Genomic DNA, 16,575 nt, shown 5'->3' on the forward strand with positions numbered 1-16,575 from the left:
GGTCACCTTAAATAGTACCCCTACAGAATTGTTCATCTACGGGCACTGTTTAACAGAAAAACTGGAACAGAATGATATGGAAGGCATGTGGCAGTTTATGGAAGTGAAGGGTTAAAGCATCATTTCGACATTGTTTTCCAAGAGAATTTTCAAATGTCTGGTTCCTGCAAATGTTTCAATTTTCCAAGGCAACATGTGGATTTTCAGATGTCATGGACTACGACACCCATGATTCTTCACTATTGACTATCCTGGCTAGGATTAATGGGAGTGGTAGTGCAACATCTCTGGGAATAGTCATGTACATTTTGGGGATATTTGTTCTGGAATCCTAGGGAACAAATGTCCACTTTTACAATCTTTTATTATTCAAAGAAGTGGGTGAGATGAACACTTCCGATCAACTAAATAAAGAGGGTAGAGATTTAAGCTGAAAATGATGTGCCAACCGGGACACAATAAAGGCGGGAGGTGTCAGACTGAGGGGCCAGGTGGAACTCATCATCCTTCTAATTCTACATTAGCATTACTTGGTATTGACAGCCATCCTGAGGATTGAAATCTAATTAGGTTTCTGTTTGCAATTTTAAGGGTAATCTTTTTTTCAAAGCAGGTTTCCAATGAATTGCAAATCAACAAAACAATTTAACATTTTCAATCCATTATCCACGAGTCAAGGCACTCTGTTTGAAAAGCACGGAAGTCTGGACACTTGAAGAGGTAATTTTTCATATTTCTCGATTGAAAATGCAACATGAGAAAAATAGTAAAGCTATGGAGAAGCGCATTTTAATGAGAGAAAAAAAAAACTTGACGATTAATAATGCATGAGTAAGGCTTACATATCCAAAGTGACAATCTGCTACAAACTACACAATGTCACATTCTACAATCATCATCCCTTCCTGCTCTAGTATGTCCAGTATTCTGTGATATAATCTTATCTATTTGCTATTTTCTGATCTACAATCTATTCTTAATATCAGGAACACATATGTGCACAACATTAGAGTAAATTGCTAAGATTGAAGCTTGTGTAACCGAGCAACATGTGTTATTTCCAGTTGTTTATCTGACATCCCTTAAGATGTAATGTGGAGCAATAGGCATGTACAAAGGGGGCCTGGTTTGAGGCTTTGGCTGAGGAATCCTAAAAACAGTGTCCTTGAGTGCACATCCTAAACATGCTTGCTTTCACAATTAACTTTTTGAGTACCCCATCCCCACCCAGGAAGGGGGAAGACTGTAGGTCAAAAAATAAATGTTTCTATTTTTACCCAGGTCTAGGGGCACATACGACTTACACCCAAAATATATAATTATAAACAAATGTCAAGGTAACAGTGTTTAAAGAGAATGCAATGTAATGAAAGTGGTCTTTTATGGGTTACAGTCTTTTCATTGAAAGATTTTCCATCATAAGATTTTCCATTGAAAAATGTCCATTGACATTTGTTTACATTGATAAAATCTTTCAATTAATATTTTTCCATCGGAAATCGATGTATGTGTATTTGGGTGGGCAAAAAGGTTAAAGGATTAAATGGTTACATTTGGACAACAGGGGTTTGGGGGGACCTACCAATGAAAAAAAGGAAAAAAAAATGTTAACCACATTAGATGAAAAAAAATTCATTGGAAAACATGAGATGGAAAATCTATTCAATTAAATAAATTTGAGGGAAATACTAGTAACCGTCTGGTGCCTTTTGTCATTTGTGTTAGCTACCTGCTGAAAAGACATAACCACTATAATGTTTAGATAAAGAAACATATCCTGTGGGTTGTTATGTACCTACAGCATCTACCATATTTCATCCAACTATATGTTTGATGAAATATCCTTTAATGTTGGATTAAATAAGCATTCATGAACCTGTTTTGTTCATAGAAGAAATAAGGATTATGAGTTTCTGAACCTCTCCACAAATTCCCCTCCCATAAGTTGAATTTGTTTTTGCATGATGTTCTGCTTCAACCATTTTGAACCATGTCAATGTCATCACATCGGTATGCCCCTTAACATGGTGAAGCATATCTTCAATTGCTGAAACTGTTCCGTACATGTTTAACCCAAAGGTAAGGTGTATAGGCTCCCTGGTGCAAGCATATGGCAATTTTCTAAACGTTCTTGGGGTCACAATTGAGCATTACACCATGGTGTTGGTCCAGGTTTGTGGGGTGAAAACTCTTGATGGGTTGCAGGGCTTGTGTTTGTGTGTGTTATGCAGGTGATCCATGTATGATGCTGTCTCCCTGTCTGCATGTATGTAGCAGTTTTCAAAGTGTCTGAAGGGGCAGCATGGGAAAAGTTAAATCAAGGGAGGTTTGCCAACATTTGATCCACCCATATTGAGTTGTAGATAAGAAGAGGAAGCTTCCTGTCACCCTATGGCGATTTAAGTGGACCTTCTATTTGAGGCAACATTTGCTTATCATATTTATTCATAGCACTTTATCTAAATTGAGATGTTTCCATTATGTACCTTTGCTTGTGAGAACATGTTCATGGTAGCATTCAAGTATTCACTTTTGAACACATTGTGGGTTTTGTTTTTGCCAATTGGACAATTGTGCTGTGAAAGTTCTGAAAGTCACTTGATCTTTGTAGGCTGACACATTGGCCCTTGATATGCAGACGGTAAGATAGGGGAGATATCTTTCTGCTAGCATTGCAAGCTGCCTTTTCCACTACAACATTACACAATGTTCTAAAGAGCTACACATTGTGGAAAAACAATTACTCCTTATACAAAATTTGGGGGAAAAAACACAAATATGTTTTATTTTCGGGTTGGATCAGATTTGAAATAGCAGGGACCGGGTGATCTTTCCATTTAGAAGGAAGGATTAACAGCCAACTGCTGGACGGCGACAGGGAGTGTGATTGCAAGATGTGGGATATTTTGTAAATAAAGTGTCTAGAGGCGTTAGAGGAAAAGACAAATGTTGGTTCCAAATGCTAAAGAGTATAAGATCTTGACTATTTCTCCAGTTAAACTGAAGCACCATAACAACCGAGTCTTGAGCCCAGCTCAGAGTAACCCACACATTGGGAGACTGTGTAACCTGCACATTTCATCTATTTTCTGGCACGTGTTTGCCAATGTAATGACAAATGGTAAATGTATCAAGTGGAGCCATGACGCATGTGAATAATCCATTCACTTGATTTGAATTGATCAAGTAATGATAAATAAATAGGTTTGATCAGTTTTATGGGAGGGTGCATTTGTTAAGGAGGAGACATTAAAAAAAAGAGAAGGAATGCAATGCATGGGAGAAGGTGGAAAGAAATGACAGAGCGACAGAGAAGGAGTGTGTAAAGAGAAGGGAGAGAATATGAGTGGAAGGCCACGGCGGGTGAGAGGATAGAAGCGATAGAAGCCTGAGGATGAGATCGAAAGGCACTCAGAGCTAATCGGAGAGACAGAGAGATAAATAGAGAGAGGGGGTGACAGAGACTGAGACAGTGAGAGAGAGATAGAGAGAGAGACAGAGAGAGAGAGAGAGAGAGAGAGAGAGAGAGAGAGAGACAGAGACAGATACAGAGAGACAGAGAGGGGGAGAGAGGAGGAGAGAGGAAAGGAGATAGAGAGAGAGAAGGGGAGTGGGGACAGAGGTAGAGATGGAAGGGGAGAGAAGAAAGTGCATTTGGAAGTCAGGAAAGACAATTATGGACAAGATGGAGAGACATCACAAGGTGTCTTCCCCAAGCAAGTGTGACTGAGGAAATCCTAACGGGTTTCCTTAGTTTATATCCCATGATCTTCCCTGTTATATGGCAGCGGAGGAGTCAGAAATGCATGCATTGTTGGAACATGAGTAGAATTAAAACTCCCTAAGCGTATAGGATTGCATAGAAAAGAGTGGCACGCCTCCTTCTTCGAAGATTTAGAAAACACTTATACCCTTAGAAGGCCAATGAGAACTCGAATCTGAGACAGGCATTGGCATTTTAGAAAGCACCGGGACCCTGAGAGGGATGTGGAGTGTCTGAAAGAAGACACCTATACCCTGTGATGGGCATCAAGAATTCTTAGTAAGTACTTATTGCCAGACCACAGCATTAAGAAGTCTGAAAGATATCACCGGAATCTGAACGAGGTAGTGAAAAGCTTTTAGAAAAGGACTTGAAAGGGGCTTAAAGAAGTTTTAGAAATTCTGTCTCGCCAGACAGAGATGCTGAGAAACCGGGAGATGCTTGAGCCAGAAAAGAACTGAGAATAATGAAAGACTTTCAGTGCCACCGTCCCTGTTGGGAGGCGCATGTATGTTCTATCTTCTCAGAAAAACCAATACAAATCCTGTAAAATCTAATTGATAAAGGAGATACCCAAGAAGAGGGGACAATGGGCAAGCATGCATGGAATGGTCGGAGGAACGCCCTGAATCAGATACACACTCATTTATGGGATATCCTTTCTGAGAGGTGAAACTACGCAGGAGGCGTCTGGGTCCCTAGGTTCACCATTCCATCCATAAACTCCCAGGAGACGTTGATGCAAAGGGTTTCGTCATGTGACAATAAAAATAAAACAAGGCATCTCCAAGGCGCATCAGCTCCACGCATGGTAGGACTTAATAATCCAAGATGACCAACCTGTTTGAGAAGTCCTTGCCATTTGACAGGCAAGAGAAAGCATGGGAACATACACCCCCAGGTAATAGGATGAAAAAGAGGGACACTCCTCAGGGCAATGCTAGAGGGGTATGAAAAGCGCTAGATTGGTGAAAGTCAGTGAGCTATTCTCTGGGGCAGAGGACTGCTCCTGTACTGGGGGGATGATGGTAGGCAGCCTGAGGCTCCCATTACCTGGCTGCCACATAGGGAGGCTGGTGCTTGAGGAAGCTCCTCAGAACCCTGAATCTAGAAAGTGCCTTGAGGATGAGCGTGGGACAGAGCAGCCTTTTCAAAGAACTTAGAACCTGCAGAGGGGTGTCGAGATGTTTGAAATACTGAGAGAAAGTTCCAGAAAGTTCTCAGAGCCTGAGAGGGGTGCTGAGGAGTTTTAGAGAGCTTTAGACGTGGAGAAGGGCATTTAGAAGGTTTGGAAAGTTGAAGAGCATGAGAAGAACCTCGAGTTATGTATGACCTGCTTAGAAAGACAATCAGAAAACAAATCGAGACTGAGATATCAAGAAAGGATTGAGAGGTGTAAAATTAGTCTCTGCGAGACAAAGACATAAAGAGAGAGTGAGTGTGTGCGTGAAACTATATCTTATGAAATATAAAGAGGATGAAACTTTGAACCAAAGTGTACTATTGCTTCATTAATGGCACAATTCCACACAGGGTTAATTAATAAACATGATGTGTTCATGTTTCAGATCCTACGCCTGATCAGGGGAGTGGATTCAAGCTGATATTTGGTGTTATGGGAACTTGTAGACTTCTTAACTGTTTGACTGCTGGAGCGTTGTGTTGGGAGCAAAGGCCATGACATATAACTCACAGATTGAGGTCCCCTGTAAATTCCTGGAATGAGTTGTGCCATCCTTTCCTAGAATGGAATTAAACCATTGAGAAAACTGGTGGATGCTAACAATTCATGGTGTCATTCAGAAGTCATGTACATGGTGTTATTCAGAAGGCATGTAGTACATGTATGTTTGCTTCTTTCAAACACAGGTCGTGTGCAGAGAGCATGATGCATCACTGGAAGAATATATGAAAATCCCTGGTCGAAAAAATATGACAATATAATACATTCAGGGGGAACTGATAATAGTCCAACTTTTTTTTCCATAGTTTCATAGAAGGTTGTAGGGGGTTGTCAAAACTACTGACTAGTACATATGTTGAGATTTCACAAGTCTCAAAGGTATTATTAAACCATGTGTGTGTCCTGCTCAGTTAATTAGGCAGATTTCCACAACCATATGTAAAGAGGGCTATAAAAGGCTACCTGAAGTTTCAGAAAAAAATCTGCATGATTTTACCAGAATTCGTGTAATTTTATAATGTCAAGTGATTCCCGCAGGCAATTTTATGGCCTTATTAGGTATGCTTGTCTGATGATTTATATAAAATAAAATAAAAAAAATAAAAAACTAAAATGATCATATTGCGGTACGCGGGTACATGAAGTGACCTGGTAACTCTTACTCATAAACGGATTCCTGTTGGGGATGGAACAACTGATGAACTGGATTTTGGGTTTCTGTAATTAGTTAAAATTAATGGTGTGTAATTTCAATGGGTTTATTGGTTTGCTTGTGTTTTTTGTTTTTTTTGTTAATTCAGACAGGAATGTGATTTGTCTGTTTTTTTTCAGACTTCTTCCTACATTAAGTGCCTGTTTAAAGTGCCTGTCTAAAGTGTGGGCAGAGGTCCACACTGCAGAAGAAAGACTGTCGCTGATGGTGAACTGCTCGGTTGAGAATCCTGCTCTATTAGGCAGTCTTCTTTGCAGTTACTGTCAGTGATATGCATTCATTTTGGATCATGCTGGCTGTGTTTACCATCAGCAGAATATATCCCAGTCAATGCATACATCCCTTTATGCTTAAAATTCTGCCAGAGGACAGCACCGCTGCATTGCAAAATACTCATCGGTTTGGGCCTGAGTGTTTACTGACCCACACTTTCTCGTAACCCTTCCCCCACTTGATGGCACCTGGATCTGATGTTATCCCTTTTCAAGAACAGTCCTGCAGCTAATCCTGTTTTTGGTGGTAAAAAAACCTTTTCTGGATATTTTCTAGTTAATGGCTTAACATTTTGTGTGGTAATCACTACCACCTGAAATGTCACCCCTGACAGTGACCCAGCCGAGAAGATTTTACTGCCAGGCACCAGCAATATCATCCAACTACCATCAGTGTTCCCCTCCCTGTGCCTGGTCGCGCTCTGAAACACCTGTGTACGAGCGCGATATAAATAAAATATCATATCAAATGATATCATGAAGATTATGCCTAGGAAGCTCTCTCTCTCTCTCTCTCTCTCTCTCTCTCTCTCTCTCTCTCTCTCTCTCTATATATATATATATATAGCTTGCTTTTGAACTAATTTGCATACCCATCATGCCTTGATGATGTGGCTCTGAACTGGAGGTGTACCTCCAGTGATGGCTACTAGGTGGGGTTGTGGCATGTGTGACTTGGCTCAAAAAGAATATTACATTTTCACATTTCAGGTGGAAAGTTTTTTTCGAAGCATTGTTAAACCCACCCTAATTTAGCTACCTTTGAAATTGTCTTTGATGAAAATGGGCTTACAATGAATGTGCCGAAAACACAGTCAATGCTGTTCAGCAGAAGCAGGACAAAGAGTAATCCCAGCCTTACAACCAGATTGAGGGATGGCTCGATTGAGCTGGTCTCCCAATATGATTACCTGGGGGTCAGAATGAAGGCTAACTGCCTATGGAGTGACCAGGTGAACCGGGCAGCATATAAATTGACCAGGTACTGTGGGGCTGTGGCCAGATTCGCTGAGGACCATGGGGCGGGCTCGGTGAGCGTCATATTACAGATTTACAAGAGTCAAGCCAGACAAGCAGCCCTGTATGGGGCCGAGCTTTGGGGCATGTGCAATACTAGCATATTCAGGGTAGTGGAACAAACATTCTTAAAATCCATTCTGGGCCTGCCTGTAAATGCTGCTAATACCCCAGTATTCCGGTACCTTGATCTGCAGAGCATTGGTTTAATTTGTGGTGCGAGCCCCACATTTTGCTGGCCAAGCCTTTGGTCCAATTTTAATCTGGGCAACTATAGAAAGGTGGTAAAGGTATAGGGCCTCATCATGAGTTGGGCGGTATCCCAACTGGGATACCGCCCAACTTTATTTGCGTTACTGCCCACCCACCCGGCGGTGTTACCGCCGGATCACGGGTTGGGTGTAAACGTTATTCCCCATTCCCCAAATCAGCACAATTACCGCCGGCTGTATTACGCCAGTGTAATTGCGCCGAAAACCCTGTTACCACCGCATTTAAGGGCCACCGCCCAACTCGTGATTATGCCCATATTATCCCAGCCAGGAGGCTCAGATTTACCCTGGTTGGCTGCTATAAGAAATGAACTGATTACGATGGGGCGGAAAAGTTATTGGCATGATCCTGAATCACTCCCAGGACCCTATAAGATTCAATTGATAAAAGGGGTACGCAAGAAGGTGGGAGAGCGAACCCTGTGTGAAAATGTTAAACTCAGCCAGCTTGGTCCCATATGTGTCAAGAAAGGCACACCCTGGCTTTGAACAGTATCTGGATATGGTGCCACCGAAAATGAGAGCCCTCTATATGCAGCGTATTGGCATCTTGCCCCTTGCCAGCTTGAAGCACAAGTGGGACTCAAGCAATTCTGCAGATTATCCATTCTGCCCAAATGTAATTGAAAGCACGGGGCACTTCATTCTTTTTCTGTCCGGAGTATTCACATATCAGAAGGAAATATCTCATATTGCTTTTTAAACAATTATGTATAAGAAGTGTAAATGAGGCTTTACATCTATGTCTGGCGGGGCGAATGAACTAGCAGCCCGCTGCACGGGGAACTATGTGTACAAGGCTTGGAGAAAGAGCTCTAACCATGTGAGCTAGCGGCCCACTGCACGGGGAACTACGTGTACCAGGCTTGGAGAAAGAGATCTAACCATGTGAGCTAGCAGCCCACTGCACGGGGAACTATGTGCACCAGGCTTGGAGAAAGAGATCTAACCATGTGAGCTAGCGGCCCACTGCACGGGGAACTATGTGCACCAGGCTTGGAGAAAGAGCTCTAACCATGTGAGCTAGCGGCCCACTGCACGGGGAACTATGTGCACCAGGCTTGGAGAAAGAGATCTAACCATGTGAGCTAGCGGCCCACTGCACGGGGAACTATGTGCACCAGGCTTGGAGAAAGAGCTCTAACCATGTGAGCTAGCGGCCCACTGCACGGGGAACTATGTGCACCAGGCTTGGAGAAAGAGATCTAACCATGTGAGCTAGCGGCCCACTGCACGGGGAACTATGTGCACCAGGCTTGGAGAAAGAGCTCTAACCATGTGAGCTAGCGGCCCACTGCACGGGGAACTATGTGCACCAGGCTTGGAGAAAGAGATCTAACCATGTGAGCTAGCGGCCCACTGCACGGGGAACTATGTGCACCAGGCTTGGAGAAAGAGCTCTAACCATGTGAGCTAGCGGCCCGCTGCACGGGGAATGTGTACCAGGCTTGGAGAAAGAGATCTAACCGTGTGAACTAGTGGCCTGCAGCACGGGGAACTATGTGTACCAGGCTTGGAGAAAGAGATCTAACCGTGTGAACTAGTGGCCTGCAGCACGGGGAGCTATCTGTACCAGACTTGGAGGAAGATATCTATCCACGTGAACTAGCAGCCCACTGCACGGGGAGCTATGTGTACCAGGCTTGGAGAAAGAGATCTAACCATGTAATACCCCTGAAGAAGGCTGTGCCAGATTTGGATGTTTGATTGTATTTTATTCTTTTATGAATTGTATTAGTGTACCTTATGTATCACCTCTTTTCATGTGCAAATATTACTCATGTTACTTAATACTCGATCTTTTTAACTGTTGAATTGTGTATGTGACTTTCATATCGAAATAAATATATATATATATATATATATATATATATTGTAATGCTCAGTTCATGATTTTCTTATTTCTTTTGATAGTTTAATACCCCGGATACTACTGTTAGCTAGCAGAGCTTTTTAAGTATTGAGGGTTATGTTGTGTCATTAATGGAGTAACTTGCTAATCTTCTACAAAGCTTGTAACTGACCTAGCCAAGCAATGCACCCCTCACTGCCATGCTAGCCTATCTTTCCAGCTAACGTTGCATACCCACAATGCATTGCTGTGTGACTTCAAACAGGAGTTAGACTTTCGGGGATGGCCACTAGTTGGCACTGTGGCTCGTTAGATGCAATGTCCTATTCTTCTCTGACATTACAGTACGTATTGTTTGCATTTTCTAGCCTCCACGTGGATGGTGTTTGGTAAACATGCTCGCCCAAGAAGGGAACCCTACCCACAGCTGCAGGCTGGGGAGAGAGAGAAAGCCAGAGCCGTTGTAAGCCAGGGCCAGGCGCTGTGCTGATGGCGCTACTTACGGTTGTTTTTTCCAGACAGTGCAGCAGGTGGTGATGTTGGCTTTCTATTAACGAAGACGACTTGCTGATCTGCTTCTCCTCTTCCGAGGAGCCCTGAGGAGAGAAAAAAAAGGACACACATGAAGCCATTTTGAGGAATCACTTAACCCGTTACCTACTATGGACGAGTATGCTCATCCTTTTTGCATAGACTCGATTAAAGCTCAGTAGGGGTCCTTACTCTTGCTTATGGCCCCAACGGATTTTAGTTTTTCGTTTTTTGTACGATGTTTAAAATAACGGAAATCTTTGCAAAATGCAATGAGAAAACAAATTGGAAATGTCAGGCAAAGTTAGCAGAATACATATGCATTTTAATGAAGTCTGATATTTTCATAATGCCCTTTAACCAATTTTAATTAGCCATTAAATACTATACTTGTTAAGGATGGTGTCACATGAATTTTGATTTCTGCTGTTATTTTATTTTTACTCTAATGCATGAACACATGATGTGCATCAGTCAGTAGAATAGCTCGGGGAGTTAAGTGCTGGCTGTTGAGATCTTCAGTGAGTAGCAAATCACTAGTTCAAATCTCGGCAAAGGATGACTCAGCCCTTTGTTATTCTTAGGTCAATAACATCATTTCTGAATTCGGCTGTGCAATAATTGCACAAGCAAACCATGTAGGCTCAATGAGGCCCAATGCGGTGACAGTTTGCATAGACATCATGTTCAATCTAGTCATGGAACCCTTGTGAGCTCTCCTAAATGACCCAGCGTAGCCATCCATCAGTATCCTGATGACACTCAGCTGCACCTTAACCTCAGACGCCCCCAGGACATGGCTACTCTATAAGCATGGAGTCTCTAAGCATGAATGACAAACGCTCATCTCAAACTGAGCCCGACCAAGACAGAAATTGCCCTGTTGGTTCCTCCATCAGACAACAACTCATGTAACGATGGCTGGATGACATACGCCTGGAAGAATTAACCCTTCAGCTGTCAAATCCATGGGCTTCATTGTTGATAGTAGTCTTTCTGGCCAAAAGCACAAAGCCAAAAAGTCACAACCCGCTTGGCTACAGATTCACACACACTAAAATCAAAACTTTAATCACCTGAATGAGTTGCGTATGGTGGTCCAAGCCTTTGTTATCTCAGACATTGATGGGGGGGATTCCCTCCTACTTGATGTGATAGGTTATTTATAACACGCTAAATATCCAGAGGTTTCTAAGCGCGGACCCAAGATCGAACCTGTGTTGCTTTGCGTGGTCTTGCTTCCGAGGCGAGCACGTTACACCCCGTGCCCCACTCTAAACATCCCACCACGCTGCAGCGTGCCTCATTACAGGAGCCTGCAAATTCAACGGTATCCCTCCAACACTGCACACAATTCACTGGCTCCCCCTGCCTGCCAGGATCATATTCTAAACTGCATGCATAACTTACAAAGCAGTCTCAAACAGGACACCGAAATCCTTGCCGATTAAACTCCACACCTCTGGAGGTTCTCACCCCTCATATAGCAAAAGCTTAGAGTCAAAGCTTGCCTGCGAAGAAGAGACAATCAAGCAGCCCTTCTCCTGCCGTGCCCCTTGAGCAGAGGTTCAAAAGGCCCCCCACCATACTCCAGTCATACACAACACAAAAAAAACAGGATATTTCAACAATACCTGGCAAGGAATAAAAATTCCTCTCTCCCTCCGCCAGCAATACTACATTACTGTATAAACTGCTAAGCCTACTGCTAGTACCCTCCTGCTGTAAAGAGCATCGCCGGTGCAATATATATGAATAGTAACAGTTATCATAATTATTTATTATTAATATTATTCATATCATTCAAATTACCCTGATTACTTACCCGCAATCTTCATTACCAACTCTTCCTTTACCAGTACTTACTCTTGTTAGCCCTCTGTCTTTCATCTACAAATAATCGGTTACATGTCTTTATACCGAAAGATTTAATAAAGAAAGAACATATATCAAATATTTTTTTATAAAAAATGTTATAGAGAGGGTACTTTTTTAAGTTTTTTTGGGGATCCTCCAAACCCCCATTTCCGACCCCTAAAAACTCACCACAACCGTTTCCCAAAAATATTTAACCCTTTACTAAATGCACTCTCTATACACATTTTCGATAAAAAAATTGATATATGTTCAATTCTATATAAGATATTTGATAAAAGACTGCATATTCAAATAATCCTGTATGTATAGACTACTAAGAATACCAGAGGTTGCAAGACTGCACATCCAGTGAGGACATTCAAAAGCCATACAACTCCCTTTAGTTTTGAGCTGCCTGTAAAACAGCGTGTACAAATTACTAGCCAGCCTGCTTAGGCAGTCGAACCCAGTAATTCTGGATGGGATTACGAGGTGTGGTCCACGTCACGCCTCTGAAGATGTTATGAATGTGGGCAGCAATAACCTCAGTCCATGATGCAGCCACAAACCTAGTGATCTGACCGTGAACCCCCAGTAAGCCACTTTAGGCCCTTCAGCAGAGGAGTTGCTAGGGGGGCCTGAGGGGGCTATGTCCCCGGGTCTTTTGGTTGTAGCCTCGGATAGAAGCTCAGGGGTTACAACCAAAAAGACTAGCTAGCCCCCAATCCCGACAGTCCCAAAATTAGCATCGCCCGGATCTTTTCCAGACCTAGCAACACCCCTGCCCTTAATAGTGTAAGCCAAAACATGTGTTTTCTTAAGCCAACATCCTATGAACAAAGGCAAGGCCTTGCATCCTCTCTCAGAGGCCCCACAAAGTAAGAATGTCTGGCCGCCCTTCTCTGTGCAGCAGAGCCCTACGAGAACTTGCCCGAAGTCAAGTTGAGACCTGAAAGTAGCGTCTATTTGCGACAGAATCTATGGCACACATGGGTGGGTCTTGAGGTAGATGGGGAGTGCAAACCATTTGAGTGCTGATAGATAGGCCACAGTGCAGACTTATGGCCTCAGGTGGAAAACCAGGAAGGCAGAATTGCAGGGAAGAACCCGCAAACTCCTCAATCCTATGAGCGAAAGTAATAGCCATCAAATCACTGGGCCTCATTATACGGTAGGCGGTAAGGGTTTACCGGTACCGGTATTTTACCGGTACCGGTAAACCCTTACTGCCTTACTACGAGGTCCCTTTGCGGGTTGGAGAATTTAACGCCTGCTTTTTGCAGGCGTTAAAAACCAACCCGCAAAGGGACCAGGGAGCTAATTACGGTACCGCAATTTGCGGCACCGTAATTAGCGCCTTCCCCATTCCCATAGAGCCCTATGGGGCAAAAATGGGAATGGGGAAGGGCAATGGGGGAAAGGGGAATTACCGCCCCGCCAACCTTGGAATAGGGCGGTAATTCCCCTTTCCACCAAGGCGGTGCCGGTATTTTACCGGCATGGACCAAGGTGCTAATAGCACCTTGATCCACCGCCATCCGTGTAATGAGGCCCACTGTCTTTATAGGATGATATATCAGTCCTTCACTCTTGCAGATTAAACTTAAAACCTAAGTAAGTGGGCGATGATCTCCCATTCTCAGGTCTGGAAATCCCTTTACCATTAATATTTCACTGTATATGGAAAATGTTCCTTTATGGTCAGCGGCTCTGCTGCAGGTATAGCTACCTATCAGAAGGGATAAGAGAATGGGCAGATTCCTATTGACCTCGCACCACACCCAGTATATACAGTGGACAAACCTTGTTAGCTGGTTAGAATGTCGTTACCCTAAAATTAACTTTTACAATTATGAGCTGATACCCCAGTGAAAACCCTAGGGTTGAATCATCAGGTGTATCACATCAATGCTGAAATCACCCTCACATCAAGGAGTGTCCTAAGGCCGCCAGCCCAAACCTCAGCAAGTCTGTGGAAAGCAAGGGCCTCGTTGAGGGCTCAGGGCCATTACTGGCCATGGCATGCCCACCCGACAAGGGAGTCGTAGCTATTTGCACTCCTAGCTCTGTCCTGGGAGTGAATAGTTTTAATGTTTGTTATTTCCACAGGAAAGGGTCTCTGCATGTATTCCGAAAGCCAATTCTCTGGTGGAAATAAAATAACAAAATGGCTGCCGCCATAGAAAAAAGAAAAGGGGCTGAGTCCCTTTTCTATTTTCATTGCAGCAGGCAAGGAAGATGGGAGGAAGAGCAGAGACCTGATCGGGTTAATTTGGGCGCATGACCAGGTGACTCTGGGGTGAGGGGATGATAGGAATGGGGCTGTGGGAGGAACTGATAGCTCAGCATGCCGAAAAGATGGCGACATGCAGGGAAGGGCCTTGGGTGGCAGGAAAACCACGGTATGCTGGCAGTCCTCCGCCCAGGTTTTCAGCATCCTGATTATCTGAGCACCCTTCATCGGGAGCGAATATTTATATTACAATGCTCATTATTGGGTCCAAGATGTGGATATCTTTCCTGACATATAATCTGGATTTAAGCAAAAAACTGTGATAGGCGGGGGAATTATTGGGTCAGGTAATGCCCTGGGGACGAGTTACCGGCTCAAGAGAAATGACAGCCTAACGGTTAGCCCTGGAGGCATTACAGGACCAGTAACGCCCCTGCACAGAGTATTTTATTGCTATTAGCTTCCTGGTATCTTTTACCCTAATGCTAATAGTTCTTTTTTTTTCAAGTCGAGACATGGTGTGTTTGCCATTTCTCAACTTGGAAAAACCATAAAACAAGATGACTGCCATGGATATGCAGTCCCTTCTCTCTTTCCATGACAGCCATTATAGCAATGGGGGTGCACCGGGAGCACCGAGTGTTCCCGCCACTGGTGATGGACAAGGAAGCTGCAGCTAAGTGTGGTGGTGGTGGGTGATGGTTGTGGAAATTGGGGGTGGGGTGGTGTTTAGGGGATGCAGGGGACAGCAGGGCACACCTAACTGCTGTCCTGGTGGGGAAGATGGCAGACTGTGATTCTGAAGAGGCTCAGAATGGGGCATTTACCATGAGAGAAGGACCCTTTTGCAAGCTTCCTGAATGGCTAGGAGGCCGCCGGATCCCTCCCACCTGCGCCGGGGTGCTAATTCATTTCAAGGCCCTAGAAATGATTCCACTGCTGCAATTTCTACGGCCTACAGGCAACCTGGCAGATCTTATTAGGTTAGTGGGGAGAGAAGGAAAATACAAGATAAAAGTAGACTTGACAACCGTGGGAAGACCCTTGACCATTGGAGCGTAGCGAGTGTTTGGGGTTGGAAACCGGCCACTGCTGGTTTAAACCCGAGAGCTGCCAACCAGCATTTCAGCGATGGCACCAAATTTGAGGATTCCAAGGGAATCTTCTTGACCCTGGATTGTCCAAAGTCAAAAGGCATGAGCTCACAGGCTACTCAGTATCAGAACATGTGGCACATTATATTGGGCAACAGGAGGCTGGCACTGTGCTCCCCTTTGACATTGGAAACCTGGCCTCTTGACCCAGCTTAATGATGTGCTCTTTGAAGTCATTCTAAATACCTGCTAATGTTGCATGGGTAATATAGGGTCTCACAAGTGTTCAGACAGACAAGTGAAATTAGAAAAAGAGCAGTAAGCACAGGGGCATCGCCCCCTCACCCCCAAAGATCAAGCATATTGCCTATGTATTGGTTAGGGCAAGGGAAAGTAGCATTGCTTTGCTAAAGATGTCCATGCTCACTGCTGGCCACCGTTACGTTTGGATGATGTGTTTAGCCGTTCATGTCATATACCTCTAAAGTCCTAGCGCTGTAATTGCAGCCGCAAGCATTCTCCAACCTAATGTTACTCTTTCTAGGAGGGGACTTGCAACCATCAGCATACATTTGAGACGCTTCTGCGCGTCTTTAATTGAAGTCTTCAGAAAACTTAAAAATGTTAAGACCTGCATCGCTTTGGTCTAAAGCGCTATATAAGCCTAATAAAATACAAATACAAATAAAGCGGCCCACATATGTCAATATGGCACAGTGCTTTTTCTGTACACTCAAAAGCCCTCTGACAGGGTTCGGCAAACTGCAGACCTCAAATGCTAGGAACTTCTACTCCCATGATCCTCACCATTTATAAGGCTGGACAGGGCTGATGGGAGTTGTAGTCCAAAACATCTGGAGAATATCCTGCTTTTTGAGCTCGGTTGGTAGAAGCTATATTTGCTCATCGAACGACAGAAGACACAGGTAACTTCACATTTCTGGCATTGAGGCTGCACGCTTTGCCAGAAGAGAGTAGGCCTGTCTGTTTGTCTGGCCAAAATCCTACAAAACTGCCTTCATCAGTGTAAAACCAAATGGATCTGCAATAGTCAACCTTTCTACTGGTAATACTGGGAGGAAGAATGGCTCATCTTCATACTTACCACATGTTCCTTCATGCCTTCTGCAGAGGCGAGGCTTCACTATCATTTAAATACCATCTACTCTCTATGTCGATGAGAGACGGCCCACTGGACAGTGAGTGGCTGCTGGCAGAAGGCAGATCCGACCGGTAACTTCAGGTGATGCCATCACCGGTGTATGGGACAGCCTTTGCACCAGCATCA

At 43.9% G+C, this 16,575-nt stretch overlaps 1 protein-coding gene across 3 annotated transcripts in view; it reads right to left on the reverse strand.

The window, feature by feature from the left end:
• Positions 1-16,575, reverse strand: part of KCND3 (potassium voltage-gated channel subfamily D member 3) — a 952,509-nt gene that overhangs the window by 89,278 nt on the left and 846,656 nt on the right. For all 3 annotated transcript variants that reach the window (XM_069633321.1, XM_069633320.1, XM_069633319.1), the window contains exon 5: positions 10,076-10,168. In XM_069633321.1, coding sequence (XP_069489422.1) covers positions 10,076-10,168 — 93 coding nt within the window. The remainder of the gene's footprint in view (positions 1-10,075; positions 10,169-16,575) is intronic.

The sequence above is a fragment of the Ambystoma mexicanum genome, chromosome 13, assembly GCF_040938575.1.
Source record: "Ambystoma mexicanum isolate Mex_15411 chromosome 13, UKY_AmexF1_1, whole genome shotgun sequence".
Taxonomy (NCBI): Eukaryota; Metazoa; Chordata; class Amphibia; order Caudata; family Ambystomatidae; genus Ambystoma; species Ambystoma mexicanum.